Genomic DNA, 17,054 nt, shown 5'->3' on the forward strand with positions numbered 1-17,054 from the left:
TCCCTTATGAAAACTTCTGCTGAATCTGTTCTATCACCCTTTCGAACAGTGCATCCCAATCACAATAGTTCATTGTGTAAAGACTGTTTCTTCATGTTACCTCTGGTTCTTTTGCCAATCACCTTAAATCTGTGTCCGAATGTTACTGCACTTGGCCAGTGAAAGAAGCTTCTAAAGTTATGAAATCAAAATTCTATGGATGTAGGAAATCTAAAATAGAATTATAAGTTCTAGAAATACTCAACTGGTTGGGTAGCATCCATGGAGAGGGAAGCAGAGTTAATGCTTTAGGTAAAAAACCTTTCATCAGAATTGGAAAAGGTAAGAGATAAACTGGCTAATAAACAGAGGAAGGGGAAAAAGAGAAGAAAACAAGAAGGAAGGTGCACAAGAGGGTAGAAAGTAGGAGAGATTAATTAACGACAAATGAAACTTAAACAAAACACGGTGGCAACAGGATAACAAAATCAGAAAAAAATGTTTGATTTAGAAGAGGTGTAAATGAGAGAAACAGAATCATTATGTGTAATTGCAAAATGAAAACAATGTGAATGCTGCAAATCTGAAATACAACAGAAATTCTATGACCTAACATTATTGTATTCAATGCTAACCTTGGAATTCTGTAATGAGCCAGGTCATAAGATCAATCTCAAAAGCATCATGTGTGTTACATTGAAGTGTATTGACAATATAAAGATAGGTGGGTAACCAAGCTGAATGAGAACACAAAGTGCTTGCAAAGGATATAAACAGGTTAACTGAGTGGGCAAAAATTGGCAGATAGACTATTGTAGAGAAATGTGAGGTCATTCTTTGGTAGGAAGAAAAGCAGATTATTTAAATTGTGTAAAACAACTGAATGCTGGTATTCAAAAAGATCTTAGTATACTTCTCCAAGAAACACAAAAAGCTGGCAGGCAGGAGAACAAGTAATTAGATAAGCAAATGAGGTGTTGGCCATTACTGCAAGGGAATGGAGTACGTAGGTAGGGAAGTTACGACATAACTCTACAGTTAGGTGAGACCATACCTGAAGGACTGCATATAGTTTTGCTCTTCTTGAAGAAAAGATATAAGTGCAGGAATGGTTCATTAGGCGGATTCCAGGTATGAAGAGGTTACCTTAGGTGGAAGGATTAAGCAGATTGAGCCCAAAAAGGAACAGACAAAATGGGATCAATGATCTCTTGTAAATTTTCTGTGACTATATTGCTCCTTGAATCTGCTCAATTGTTCAATATGTTCATTGCTGATCTAATCTGGGTACCAACTCCACCTTCCTGCTTGGTCCTGTAACCCTTGATTCTCCTGCGGTCTAAAAATCTTGGTACGTTTCAGGCTGAGATAGATAATGACAACCTTCACAGCTATCTAGAGTAAAATAAAATATTTTTAAACAGACAGAAAAGATGTCAGGAGGGTTTCCTCTGGTGGGGAAATTTAAAAATAGTGTGCATAGCTACAGGACCTGGGGTCAACCATTTAAGACTGAAATGACAAACAAATTCATTTCTCAAATCATTGGAATTTTTTTTTAACTTTAGATAGCTGTGAAGGTTGTCATCATCTATCTCAGCCTGAAACATACCTAGATTTTAAGACCTCAGGAGGATCAAGGGTTACAGGACCAAGCAGGAAGGTGGAGTTGATACCCAGATTAGGTCAGCAATGAACATATTGAACAATTGAGCAGATTCAAGGAGCAATATAGTCACAGAAAATTTACAAGAGATCATTGATCCCATTTCGTCTGTGCCAGCATTTGGTTCATAGCCCTGCACCTCACAATTCTTCAAGTGCACATCCAAGTACTTATTAAATCTGCCTCTACTATCTCCCTTCATTTTTCACCCCACTACTAATAGGTCTTTCCTATTTACTCCATCCACAGCCCTCAATTTTATATCCCTCAATTGATACAGGCACCCCTGTTCGAAGGAAAAAAAAGTTTATCTAATCTTTCCTCTTGGCTACCCGACTGCTGAGTGCTTTCAGCATTTCTGTTTTCACTGCAGTTTTTTTAAAATTTTAAACTGTAACTCAGAAGAGATTTTGAGAATAATTTGCCCACCACCAAAATCAACCCTACTAGCTCCCCCGCTTTCAGAACCACAATACAATGTTAGCAGCCCTCTAATTCTCTGAAACCACTCCTGTGGCCAGGATAGATTGAGGAATCCTGTTCAGAGCCCCTATAATTTTATCCCTTGCTTCTTTCAACAGCCAGGAATATATACATGCCTGGCAATTTATCCACATTAAAAAAACAAAAGCTGCTTAATACTCCCTTTCTTACGGTTTATCCAACCCAATACTTCATCCACCTTCTGTTTCCTTCTTTCATGAAGATAGGCTTCATTAAAATCCATACCCACCAAACAGGTAACCTAGAACACATATACCTGTTAGGCCTTATTCTTTTATTGGTCAACCTACTGTGCTTTATGTACTTACAAAATATCTTTGTATTTTCTTAGATTTAATTGCCTGAATCATTTCAAACCCGATCCTTACCTTCCAAATTCCCCATTCAATTTCACCTCAACAGTTCCCCACCAGGCTTTCTGCACCATTAAGCTCTTGTGTCTGACATAAATTTCCCTTTCTGGACTTATCTCACCCTCTAGATTTGGCACACCCCATCCTTTCTCATGCTTAACTTGAACCCCCTTCAATCTCGTTCTTCAGTGCCGACCATTGTTCCAACAACGATGGCCTACTCTTGGTCTTGTTTCTTAGGTTTATGTTTCAGATTCAGCAATGAATTATCATTGACATGAGTTTAACAGATGTATATCATAACCCAACAATGAGGAAATAGGTAGGAGTAAAACAAAGAATGTTCCACATATTACACAAAGAGACAGTCACAGTTTGGACCCATGCAAGTTCCCATGGCAACACTCACTTCCTCCAAATATTGCTACTTGACAAATACCTCACAACCATTGGTCCCAACAAGAGAACTGATAGGATTACACATTCTGTCTCTCAGGAGCAGAAGATAGAACACAAGAGTCACAGGCACTTGGCTAGTTTTTGAAAACGACTGCTGTTTTGTGTTGTTTGGGCAACAAAGACTGCAGGCTGTCTGAAGTCCAAGTGAATGTCATCAAAAATCATTCTAAGTCAAACAAAACCACTGCTATTGTGAAAAGTCCAGTGTCTTCCTTATTTTGTATTACACAGCAACAATTTGTGTTGTTAAAAACAATTTGTTATGTTCTATAATGTTAACTTGTGGTGAAATAACATCAAGACTTGTCTGGCAAAATGTTTGCTCAGCCTGCTCTTGGACAGATTCATTATACATGGGAAAGATGAGGATACTGGGATGACATCAATATGTTTTACTTCATTTTCATGTTACGTCATTACAGGAGTAAAGCACTGCGTCATCCCTCTTACAAGAAAGGATTGGTTTACATAAAAACTAAGTTGCAGGCACAGTAGTGTAGCGGTTAGCGTAACACTTTACAGCATCAGCGACCCGGGTTCAAATCCAGCCGCTGTCTGTAAGGAGTTAGTACGTTCTCCCCATGTCTGTGTGGGTTTCCTCCGGGTGCTCCAGTTTCCTCCCACATTCCAAAGACGTACAGGTTAGGAAGTTGTGGGCATGCTATGTTGGCGCCAGAAGCATGGCGACACTTGTGGGCTGCCCCAGAACACTATGCAAAAAGATGTATTTCACTGTGTGTTTCAATGTACATGTGACTAATAAAGATATCTTATTCTATCTGAAGTCAACCGAGCTAAAGACATCACCAAGTAGTAAACAGCTGATGGCAGCCAACTAAAATACTGCTGAACAAGGGAAATTAAAATAATTAATCAAGCATAGTCAGCAAGGCTTCATGAAGGGGAAATCATGTCTGGCAAATTAATTAGTTTTTTGAGAAAGTGGACAGAGGGAAGGCAATGTATGTGTATTGTACTTGGATTCCAGAAACAGTTTGAGAAGATGCCTCATAAAACTTTAAGTCATTAGATAAGAGTCCATGGTGTTGGAGGTAACATATTGGCATGGACAGAGGACAGGCTAACAGGCAGGAGGCAGCAAGTACACTTTCAGGTTGGCGACCGGTGACCTGTGAGATACCACAGATGGGATCCCAACTATTTATCATATGTATTAATAACTTGAAAGAAGGAAGCAAATTTATGGTAGCCAAATTTGCAGGCTGCACAAAAGTAGGTGGGAAGACAAGTTATGAGGATACAAACAGTTTGCAGAGATATATTGATGGGTTAAATGAATGGGCAAAATATTGGCAAATGGTGTATAAGGTGGCAAATTGTGAAATTGATCATTTTGGAAGAACAAGTGAATAGAGTGTTATTTAAATGGCAAAAATATAGAAAGCTGTAGCACAAGTAGATCTGGGGGTCCATGTGCATGAAGCACGGAAAGCTAGCACACAGGTGCAGCAAGTAACAGAGAAGGCAAATGAAAAGTTGGCCCTTATTTCATGGGGGCTGGAGTATAGAAGTAGGGAAGTCTTGCTATAACTGTACAAGGCACTAATGAAACCACATCTAGAGCACTGTGAACAGTTTTGGTCCCCGTATTGAAGAAAAGATATTATTTCATTTGAGGTGACTCAGATAAGTTGCATCAGGATGATCCTTGGTGTTGAGGAGTTGCCCTACGAGGAAAGAGTAAACAGGTTGGAATTCTTCTCATTGGAATTTAGAATGCAAGGTGGTACTATTGAAGAGTACAAGATGTTTCAGGGGCTAGTCAGGGCAAATGCCAAGAGGATGTTTCCTCTCATGGGAAAGTCCAGAACCAGAGGGCATGGGCTCAGAATAAGACCCATTTAAGAATGAAAAGAGGAAGAATATATTTTCTCAGGGGGCTGTGAGTCTTTGGAATTACTTGCCAGACACCTGTGGGTGGGGCACAGCATCATAGAGAGATACAGCATGGAAACAGGCCTTATAGCCCATTTAGTCTGCGCGAACATCAATCGCCCATTTACACTAATTCTACATTAACAGTCCTCATGTGTATAAGACTGAGATAGGTTTCTAACCAGTAATGGAGTCAAGGGGTATGCGGAAACAGCAGTAAGGGGACTTCAGGAATGTCGGATGAGCCATGATCCTAATGAATAGCAGAGCAGGCTCAGTGGCTTAATTGGCCTACTCCTTTTCCCACTTCTTATGCTGTATCTTATGTCATAACAGCTAATTGGCACATACACTTCTGATCAGGACAGATTAAAATAATAAATACTGAAAAGTAAATATAATATAAACAGATAAATTAAAAAGCAACCAAATCATTAAAAAAATAGTTAAAGCGAGGTTGGTAAAAGAGAGGCTGAATATTTTCAAATAATAGATCACAATTTAACTTGAAAATGAATGATGGACAGCAAAACGGGTGTAGTTTTGGAAAAAAACACAGCAGAAGAGAGAAAAGATTGTTAATATAACAAAAAAAGAACACCAGTACAAGGCTATCAAGGCACAGGCAGCTACACAATTTGTTCACCAGGGTTCACAAAGTGCAAGCCTCATATGGTTGAAGTGACAGGAAAGTAAATCTGTTTCAAGGACTGCTAGATTGACTCTGCAACAGGCAACATAACACACAATTACGGACATTTCACTACCCACATAGGGCTGTTCAAAACAAACTGAAGCGAGCTGGAAAAGATGTATCAAAAGTTCACGCGTAACATAAAAGGATGTCTAGCACAACCCAAAAACTCATGGAAAAGGAAGACAGAATAAATACAATACACTGAATTTCAAAAGCCTGTACCATTCTGGGAACAATTAGTCACAGAGCAATACAGCATGGAAACAGGTCCCTCAGCCCAACAGGTCCATGCCGACCATGGTGCCCACCAAACTAAACACATCTGCCTGCATTTGACCCATATCCCTCTAAACCTCTCCTATCCATGTATTTATCCAAATATCTTTTGAAAGTTGTTATTGTAACAGCCTTGTTAAACTGTTAAATCACATGTAGCAACATGGTGCTTGTAAAGATTTTTGCACTCCACCTGGTGTAGGATGAAAAGAACAGGGAATTGAGAAAAATCTTTACCCAAAGAGTGACGAGAATGTAGAACTCACCACCATAGAGGGTGGCTGAAGAAATAGTTTGGACATGTTTAAGGGGAGGCTGAACAAGCATATGTGGCAGAGGGAAGTAGACAGTTATACTGCTTTAGATGAGAAAATGGAGGACACTCAAGTGGAAAATTATTTTTATTCCTAATTTCATCCACATGAAACCCAAATTCATTTAACTCTAATCCAAGTACAACATCACTAAGATAACTCCAATTGCACAATTAAAATTTACTTTTCCATGAGTGCAGTTGTGTACCACTATGAATAAAAAAAATTTTTGGCTTGATTAGTATGATAAAATTGTTCTTAGGTGGCCCAAGAAATGATATTACAGGAACTTGAAAACATTGGGTTAGGCCTCCAGGTTTCCCACACCAACAAGTTTCTTATCTTAGCCAGAGAATAGCTTGAATCGTAAACCAACTGTTTTCAAATAATGGAGGAATAAATTCTCAGGAAATGTGGAACTAATTACTGACATGTACCTACAATCAGGTGTTTGTTTACAAAATAGCCCCAGAGGGAATCCATCTTTCTGCTGACTTCTTTGCCAGTAAGGCACAGTTTTCTCCAAGTCCATAAACACTTCTGTCAACAAGAACCAACAAGAGCTTATTTGAGGTGGCAGTCAAATATGTGGAAGAGTACTGATTTAATAGATTTGAGAAAATACTAAAAATTCATAAGTTAATGGCATGTTCCACTTGCCTGTTCTTATCCCAGCTGCCTCACTGATGAATAATACAGGCAGTAATCAAGATGTTCATGTTAAATGCAGACCAAGGTTCTCTGCCAAAAGCTGGGGAATGAAGCCATAGAATTAAGTGGTTCCTGAAGTCACTCTGGTAAATTAAAGGTACCAAAACAAAATTAATTATAGACTCATACAGCACAGAAACAGGCCCTCCAGCCCACATTGTCCATGGCTGCCATCAAGTGCCCATATATACTAATCCCATTTACCAGCACTTGGTCCATTGGCTTCTATGCCTTGGTGGCGAATCTTTGGAACCCTGCACCCTGGAGGGCTATAGAGGCCTCCAGGATATAGGACTGAGTAGATCCAAACAGATCAATGGATTCTGGATATTAAAGGAATTAGGGGAGGTAGAGATAGTGCAGGAAACTGGTGATTAGGGGTATCAGTCATGATCTCGATGAATGCTCACGCAGGTTCAAAGGGCCAAATGGCCTATTCCTATTTTTAAAGTTGTTATGTTTGAATTCTCTTCCTGTATTCAAACAAGCTTTTTGAGAACCTGAGAGGAGAATCAGGAGGAAGAGAACCAAAGACGGAAGTGGAAATTAGAAATATATAGACATCAAAATAAATAGGCAGCACAAATAAAGGCAAGCAGCAAACAAAGCCAGAGTATGGAAAAATGTTAAACAGCCAATTTTAAAGGCACTATATCCAAATATAAAAAGCATTAGAATCAACATCTCAATTCATTGTGATTATGATCAAAGTATTGCTGAAACATGGCTGCGTGGTGAGCAAAGCTGAGAACCAATCATTCCCCTGTATTTAACATTTGGAAAGGACAGAAAAAAATATGTTAGATAGTGCTCTTAATAAAGGATGAGAAGAGTACAGTAGATAAGGACCTTGGCTCAGAACACCACATGTAGAATTAGAATCAGTTTCCGTGGAGCTAAGAAGCAGATGGGGATAGAAAATATTGGTGAGAGTTGTTTATAGATCTCCAAATAGTAGTCAAGATGTAGGGCACAGTACCAATAAGGAAATTAGGGTGCAAGTAAAATGAATAATACAGCCATCATTGGGTTCTTGAATCGCCATACACACTGGGTAAGTCAAATGAATAAAGACAATGTTAATGATAAGTCCCGAAATATAAATGAGATGAATTTCTAGATCAAAATCTTGAGGAACCAACTCAAAAATAGACTAGATTGAGTACTGTACAACAAGAAAAGATTAATTAATAATCTTATTGTAAAGGGGTCCTTAGAAAAGAGTGACCGTAATATGATAAATTTTACATTTACTTCAAAAGTGATGGATTTCAATCTGAAACCAGAATTTTCTATCTAAACAAAGGAAGCTTTGAAGGTATGAGGCTCAGGTTGGCTGTGTAGACTGGGAAACTGCATTTAACAGTGTGTCAGTGGATGGGCGATGGCTAGCACTTAAAGAAAGGATAACTGATTTGAAACAAATATACATTCTTTTAAAGCACCAAGACACAATGGAAAAGTGGTCCAACCATGGATTACAAAAGATAATAAAAATAGTATTAAATATAAGGAATAGGCTTATAATGACAAAGAAATAAGAATGACAAAGAAATTTATAAAGAAAGGGAAAACAGAACATGCCAGTAAAGTAGCAAGAAGCCTAAAAACAGAGAGCTTCTACAGATATGTAAGAAGAAAAAGATTATCAAGGACAAATCTCTCTTACAGACAGACAGTGAAACAAGGAAACATGTCTGTACTCACAGAAGCAGAGATAAAAAAAAGAAACAACCAGAAGCACTTGGGGACCGAGGATCCAGTGCAAATGAGGATATAAACTAAATTAATATCACTAAAAAGAAAACTACCAGAAAAGTTAATGGCATAAAACCTGAAAAATCCCAAGGACCTGATTATTTACATTGCAGAGTTTTGAAAGCGGTGGCTTTGAAGACAGTAGTACTTTGGTTATCACCTTCCAAAATTCTAGACAATAAATTGGCTCCTGCAGATTCAGGAGTAACAAATGTGACCCTACTACTTAAGAAAGGATATTTAAGAAATAATAATATGGTTGAGTCATCATATACTTAGGAAAGCCAGGTTATGTTTGACAAATCTATTGGACTTATTTGAGGAACTAGTGAATGTGGTGAATTTGGGTTTACAGAAGATTTTCAATAAGATCCCACAAGTGGAATGCTGCAGGGATCAATGATTCGGCCCCAAATGTTCACAATTCATATCAACAATGCAGTTGAGAGGACCAAACTTAATACATTTGTGCTGATTCACAAAACTAAGTGGGAATGTGAGTAATGATGAAGACACAAGAGGCTTCAATATGTCGGTGACAGTTCAGAGAACATTCACTGAAATGATATGTGAAATGAAGACACAAGAGACTGCAGATGCTGGAATCTGCAGCAACAAACAAGAGGCTGGAGGAACTCAGCTGGTCAGGCAGCATCTGTGGAGGGAAATGGACAATCAATGTTTCGGGTTGAGACCCTTCATCTGGATATATGAAAAGCGTGGGTCAACTTCAGAAGAATCTTCACTAATTGGATGTGGAGAGAAAGTTTCCTCTTGTGGGAGAAAACAGAACTACATGGTCACTGATTACAAGTAAAGGATCATTCATGTAAGTGAGGTGAGATCGACTTTTTTTCCTCTGATAAGGTTGCAGGTCTTTGGAGCTCTCTTAGTTGACAGTGGAAGCACTCCTTGAATATTTTTATGGCAGATGTAGATAGTTTCTTGATAAGCCAGGGGTGCAAGGTTAGCACAGATGGAAGGGAATGCAGAGTTATAATCAAATCAGCCGTGATCTTATTAAATTGTGGAGCGGGCTCGAAGACTTGAGCAGCTTAGAACTGCTTGTAATTAGTGTGTTCAAATGTTCAAGATGATAAAGACAAACTGTGGAGTGAGCAACAACATGGCAGATGGAGAACTACATGGGAAAAATTGAGGGTGTCCAGTTCAGTAGAAAAAATAAACATGTTGAAAAGTTTTCAAATTCTGAAAAACTGGAAAATGCTAGAATGCAGGTGTAGAAGGCAAATAAGAAAGCACATGGTATGTTGACTTTTACTGCTAGAGAATTTGAGTACAAGATAAGATATTTATTTATTTATCAGTCACATGTACATCGAAACACACAGTGAAATGCATCTTTTTGCATTACTGAGAATGTGTTGGGGGCAACCCGCAAGTGTCACCACTCTTAATGCGCCAACATAGCATGCCCACAGCTCCTAACCTGCACATGATGTGAGAGGAAACCCACGCAGACACAGGGAGAACGTACAAACTCCTTACAGACAGCGACAGAATTGAACCTGGGTCGCTGGTGCTGTAATAGCATTATGCTAACTGATACAGATGTCTTACTACAAGTGTACAGGGCCTTAGTGAAATCACACCTGGAATATTGTGCACAATTTTGGTCTCCTCACTAAAACTGGATACACTTGCTATGGGGAGAATACAGTGAAGATTCATCAGATTGATTCCTGGGGTGGTGTAGTTGCCATGAGGAGAGACGGAGTAAGCTGGCCTCGACTCTCCGGAGTTAAAAAGAACAGAGACCTCATTAAGTACAAATTCCTGGAAGACTCGACAGGGTGGATGCAGGGAAGATGTTTCCCCTAGCTAAGGAGGCTAGAACCAGGGCTCACAGTCTAAATATTAAGGAGTAGAACAGGCACGGTAGTGTAGCGGTTAGCGTAATGCCTTACAGCGCCAGCAACCCAGGTTCAAATCCGGCCACTGTCTGTAAGGAATTTGTATGTTCTCCCCGTGACTGCGTGGGTTTCCTCCGGGTGCTCTGGTTTCCTCCCACATTCCAAAGACGTACAGGTTAGGAAGTTGTGGGCATGCTATGTTGGCGCCGGAAACGTGGTGACACTTGCGGGCTGCCCCCAGAACATTACACAAAAAGATGTATTTCACTGTGTGTTTCGATGTACATGTGACTAATAAAGATATCTTATCTTAGGACTGAAATGAGGAGAAATTTCTTCATTCAGAGGGTGGTGAATCTTAGGAATTCTCTATCATGAGGATTGCAGAGGCTTTGATTGCATGCAAAGCAGAGATCAGTAGATATCTGGATATTAAAGGAAAAGAAGGGATATGAGAACAGGGCAGAAAACTGATGTTGATGGTGGAGCAAACTCTAGGGAATGAATGGCTCACTCCTGCACTTTTTCTTTGGTTCTTATTATGTTCTTAAAATGATTAATAATCAGTAACTAATCCATTGTTGGATGTCACTTTGAAATAAATAACAAATCAGTTCATCTCTGTGCCCAATACTCAAATAATACTATGGATTTTTTTTGTTATACCATCTGAGCAAGCAGATACAATCTTTGTTTATCACCTCAACTGATGGCATTTTTGACAAGGCTGACAAGTCAGCACTCCCTCAGTCTGCACCAATATAGCAACCAAGATTATGTTCTTAAATGAAAACTAAGAAATTGCTGACACCGTACATCTGAAATGGAAAATGCCGGAGATATTCAGCAGGTCGGGCAGCAACTGTGCAGAGAGAAAAAAAATTCCACTGAAGAGCCAATGACCTGAAATGTTAATCTTTTCTCTCACTTCAGATACTGCCTGACCTGCTGAGTATTTCCAGCACTTTCTGATTTGTGGTGAAATAAAATGAAAGTACAGGGGGATTCCCTTTAATGGCAAAATGTCATGTTCTTAGAATTTATGTCCTTGAATCTGTGGAAATCTAATAAAATCTTAGGATTATCCAATATGAATTGCACAAATAAAAAAATCTTTACCCAGTACCTCAATTTTGAACCAACTTTGTTCTATTATTTATATACTGCTTACCATCCACAGCTCAGTGTTTTTTTTCCACCCATTATAATTACTTACATAAGTGTTAGATTTACTCAGTAATTACATTAAAGAATATTATCACTCTTGTTGACTATTTAGAATGTAAGCTTCCATGTTCCATTAAAATGCTTGCAATATTTTAATTCCTCTCATCTCAATTATAATGGCTTACAATTCCAATAATAATGGGAACCACCTAGCTGTAATAACTGCATGTTATTAAACAACCCCTATTTCCAACTTCTGTAAATTGTGAAAGAGAATTGATCTAACTGCAAAACACTTATCCAAGTGTTTAGGTCATCACCATTGATAAGATATCTTTATTAGTCAGATGTACATCAAAACACACACTGAAATACATCTTTTGCGTAGAGTGTTCTGGGGGCAGCGCGCAAGTGTCGCCACGCTTCTGGCGCCAACATAACATGGCCACAACTTCCTAACCCGTACGTCTTTGGAATGTGGGAGGAAACCGGAGCACCCGGAGGAAACCCACACAGTCACAGGGAGAACATACAAACTCCTTACAGACAGTGGCCGAAATTGAATCCGGGTCGTTGGCACTGTAATAGCGTTACGCTAACCGCTACATTGGAAACCAACTGTAACCCTCTAAATCTTCCAATTTGATTTATAAGAAGTCTATATCTAGTTATTTCTTCAGATCTGAGAAGGATATTTGTAATATCAATAAAATGGCCATAAAAGTAATAAAAGTATAACTATTGCTAAACTGAACAGTTTTAAACTAACATGCCCAACAAAAACAGCTACCTTTCCAAAACATGTGGCTCAGTCATACTGCTTCAGTCACAATGTACTGTGCTGATTTCTGGTAAAACACCTCGTTTACTCTTGCACAATATTTTGTGTATATTTGAAGAGCAAATGCCTTGTGTAATTCTATAATCAAGTAATATGCTCACAATAATCTAAAAATATTCATACTATCTGCTTTCATATGTTACCAGCAAATGCACACAAAAGTTTAAAGTACATATCCATGTATCATACAAAAACTGAATGCTCATTATCATTAGTATTATCTTTACCCATTTTTATTTCATACTTAGAAATACAATTAGTCTCATCTGGATTCCCAGTTAACCACATGTGGATGGTGGCTAATATGTTGGCCAGCAGTGCTTTATAAAACAATAGGGGTTCTGTTTTAAAGTTCACAGATTCATTTTGGCATGCAGACAATTGGACCCACTATGAGCAATCTTGCTCTCAACTACAGATACATAAAACCACTTGTACTGATTCTTGAAACAATAAAGGTCATATATCAAATAAATAAAATGATGCAATTTCCTGGTTGAATGTGAGTTTGTTTTTAATAGCTCACCAACAACAAAATATTAAATTACATTTGGGCATGTACATACACAATAAATATACTAAGGCACAAAAAGAGGCCATTAGGTCCATTCTTTTGCAGAAATATTCCATTCAACCAGCACTTTCCCCACCGTCCTGTAAATATTTCACCTCAAGATATTCATCAAATTCTCTTTTGAATGTTGCTGTTTAATTAACTTTTGCCACCCTTTCAAAAATGCAATCCAAATCACTATAGCACCTATCATTAAAAAAAGTAACATTATGTCTCTTCGGCTTCTTTTGCCATTAATCTTAAATGTGTTCTGTGTTTACTGACCCTACAAATGGAAACAGTCTCCCCTTATGCACTTATAACCTCGAACAAAACTCCTCTTCTTTCTCTGATTTAAGAAAAATAACATGAGTTTCTTCAGCCGATTCATGTAAATTAATTTCCACATTTCTGATAACAGTTTACGAAATCTTTGCTGCACTCTTTCTAATGTCTTAATGTCCTCCGTTAAGTTTTATTTCCGGAAGTGAAAACAATACACCAGATGAAGTCTGAATTTTAAAAAGCTTTGGCATAAAACTCCTGTGCTTTTGTATTGTGTCTCTGTTAACAAACCCTAAGTATCCCACTTGCCTTCAAAAAAAATGCCAAATTGCCCTATTACCTGCAAAGATTTGTGCGCATATATCCCTCGATCTTTGCCTGCACCATTTATTTCATATTGCCAGTCCTCATTCTCCCTACCATAAGACATCACTTTGCACTGCACTGCATTACATCTGACCTGTCAAGCATCTCCTATTTTATCTTGGGATTTGCTACTGATCACCTCAATGAACTACATGGTTAATGTGGAAATAACTATAGCAGTTTTTCCTCACAATAGTTACTTGAAAAGGGAGATCTTCACAATCTCAATACCTTGTTTATTGCAATTGTTCATGCCAAGACAAGTGAAGGTGACCACTTTTTAAAATTCAACTGGGATTCAAAGTTTCAAACTCAGTCCATATTAATTTTAGCACATGCAAACACAGCTTAATCAACATATGGTATTTCTTCTTCGGGTATGTCAGAGAATATGACAAAAAAAAAATGGAAAACCAGGAAATAATCCAGATTAGAGGGCTGTCCAGTAACCTGAAAATGGCATAGTTATTGATTGACACCTTTTAGCTAATGTGCTGGACTCTTCCATCATAACCCACGTACTAAGGTAACACTACATTATAGTTAGAAGGAACAGCCCTGGGTGTCCCCAAAATGGTTTCTGGAAAGCTCATGACACCAGATCAAACCTGGGTAATAAAATTTCTGTTCATTACTGCTTTACAATTTCCCTTCTCCTATGAGTCAGTAATCATCCAGGTTTTAATGAGACTTGTAAGAAGGAGAGGGTAATGTTATGCTTCTAGGGATGGCCAATAAATGCCGGCATCATTAGTGATGCCCACATCCTAGAATGTATGAAATCAGAAAGGAATGACTTGAAAGAGATTTTAAAACACTTTTGTCTATGTTTCATCACAGAACTATTCTTTGCTGAACTAATTTACAAGTAAATACTGAAACTGTTTCATATCTGAGTTGTCTGGCTCAATGATAGGTAAAATCATTTATATTTTCCTGAACCTATTCAATATGATTGTAGTTATAAGATTTATTTTGCCAGATATCATACAACTTGTACATTTTCTGTCCATGTGAAATGAAATTATTCCCAGGCTTTACACTACCCACTTGCCAGCCATCCAGCTGATATACAATATATGCCAAGCTTTAAAATAACCCAATTCTTTCAACTGGTCAGTACATTGTTTTTCCAGAACTAATAACTAGGTCACAGATGAGTGCCTTTACTTAGGACTGGGCATTTTCTTCCTGCCCTACTTCCTTGTAGGATGGGTGGCCTCCTAGGTCCTTATGTAGATACAAACAAAGTGCCCTTTTAATGTCATAGTTATTGAACTGTCTCATTTGCATAAACAACTCGAAAATATGTTGGGACAAACCCAATCCCATTCACACGACTGCCTTTAGTATTTTTTCTTCCCTACCATAAACATCTCATTTGGCTACATCTTGGTTTCCACAGAAACCAATATATTGAAGTCATAATTCAAGTGACTGTGTTGCAGTACAATTCAGACAACATAAAGCTCAAAAGTTCTCTTGAGAGTTCCAACTTCAACACAGCTAATCTCAAGATGAATTTCAAAATCAGAAATACAAAGACAGCATTGTTTATATATTTCAGTAAGCTATATTAAAATATCTGCTTTCCCTTGTCTGAAAGTAGAATTTCTTCTCCTGCATCACAATATTAAGAAAACTGCAGAATTGCAATCTTAGTTTATCACAAACAACTTGAGTTGCAACTCCACAAAGCTCTCAAGGCAATGGCCAAAGGAACATTGTATATACCAATGCTGGCCAGTGATAAAAATGGCAAAATCTGCTCCTCAGACCCATATCGATGCTTGCTCTTCAACTGAAGCCAACAATCCCAAGCCAACCTTTCTCCACATCTGCTAACATCCTTCGTTTTCAAATGCTTATCCAGGTCCTTTCCAAAATAACATTGTATTATTTGCTTCAATTGTATGATCATCATGTTGAGTAATCTAGGAATCTGGATTAAAAATCCAGAAAAGAGTTTTAGATAGGATATCTTTATTAGTCACACATACATTGAAACACACAGTGACATACATCTTTGTGTAGAGTATTCAGGGGGCAGCCAGCAAGTGTCGCCACGCTTCCAGCGCCAACAGAGCATGCCCACAACTTCCTAACCCATACGTCTTTGGAATGTGGGAGGAAACTGGAGCACCCGGAGGAAACCCACACAAACAAAGGGAGAACGTACAAACTCCTTATAGAGAGTGGCCAGAATTCAACTATGAATTCTTAAAAAAATCTGCAAACAATAAAACAAGCTGAAGTCAGTAACAATGACCATGAAGCTGTCAGATTTGGTAAAAAATATCAAACAAGCTCTCCTATGTAGTTTCAGCCAATCCAGGCCAGAAACCAGACTGAAAGGTCTCTTAATGGACAGTACTGGGAACATTGCAATAAGCTATCAACAGATTTTATGATTTTGGGAAGAATGGGAAAGGTATTGACAAGCTAAGAGCTGTACAGAAAATATGAGTATTATCTTTACCTTCCAAACTTTATATACTTTTATTGTACTATTATTCTCTAAAATAAAGTAAGCAGATGCAACATGCTTTGGTTGCATAGAGAAAAATTTTCACCTTATTGCTTATATTATTGTAGTTATATATATTTCATATAAAAGGTTGAAGGAAGCATTATTTTAGATCATTTTTTATAGAACATAGAACAGTACAGCATTGGACGGGCCATTGAGCTCACAATGTTGTGCCGATCTTGATGCCAATTTGTACTAAATGTCCTCCTCCTGTGTATCATCCATGTCCCTCCATACTCATGTGTCTATCTAAAAGCCTCTTAAATGCCACCAAACTTCCCCTACTACCCCAGGTAACCCATTCCAGACACCTAACACTCTCTGCATAAAAAACTTGCCTCTCACTTCACCTTTATACTTCCCCCCTCTAACTTTAAAAGCATATCCTCTGGTGTTTGACATTTCTATCCTGGGGAAAAGATTCTGACTGTCTACCCTATCTATGCTTCTCATGAGCTTAAAAACCTCAATCATGTCTCCCCTCAGCCTCCGACACTCCAGGGAGAACAACCCAAGTTTGTCCAACCTTTCCTTATAGCTCATGCCCGCTAATCCAGCCAGTGTCCTGTTAAGTCTCTATGCACGCTTTCCAGTCTCCACATCCTTCCTATCATGGGATGACTAAAACTGCACGCAGTACTCCAAGTGTGGTCTGAGTAAAGTTTTATATTGCGGCAGCATTTTTCCTCGATCTTATACTCAACACCCCTACCAATGAAGGCAAGCATTCCAAATGCCTTCTTTACCATCTTATCCACTTGCATAGCCATTTTCAGTGAACTATGGACCTGGACCCCAAGATCCCTCTGTACCTCAATGATATTA

General features: G+C 38.4%; 1 protein-coding gene across 5 annotated transcripts in view; it reads right to left on the minus strand.

Moving 5' to 3' along the window:
• The window catches only part of xrcc4 (X-ray repair complementing defective repair in Chinese hamster cells 4), a 369,686-nt gene that overhangs the window by 343,237 nt on the left and 9,395 nt on the right, over positions 1-17,054 (minus strand). Inside the window, exons 2-3 of one of the 5 annotated variants that reach the window (XM_052020550.1) lie at positions 6,805-6,895; positions 6,586-6,684 (exon numbers count right to left, since the gene is read on the minus strand). The exons of 3 other annotated variants lie outside the window; for them this stretch is intronic. In XM_052020550.1, the coding sequence (XP_051876510.1) occupies positions 6,586-6,676 (91 nt within the window). In that variant the 5' untranslated portion in view covers positions 6,677-6,684; positions 6,805-6,895. Of the gene's footprint in view, positions 1-6,581; positions 6,685-6,804; positions 6,896-17,054 lie in introns of all 5 variants that reach the window. One more of the 5 variants, XM_052020551.1, reaches the window with a different exon arrangement.

The sequence above is a fragment of the Pristis pectinata genome, chromosome 7, assembly GCF_009764475.1.
Source record: "Pristis pectinata isolate sPriPec2 chromosome 7, sPriPec2.1.pri, whole genome shotgun sequence".
NCBI lineage: Eukaryota > Metazoa > Chordata > Chondrichthyes > Rhinopristiformes > Pristidae > Pristis > Pristis pectinata.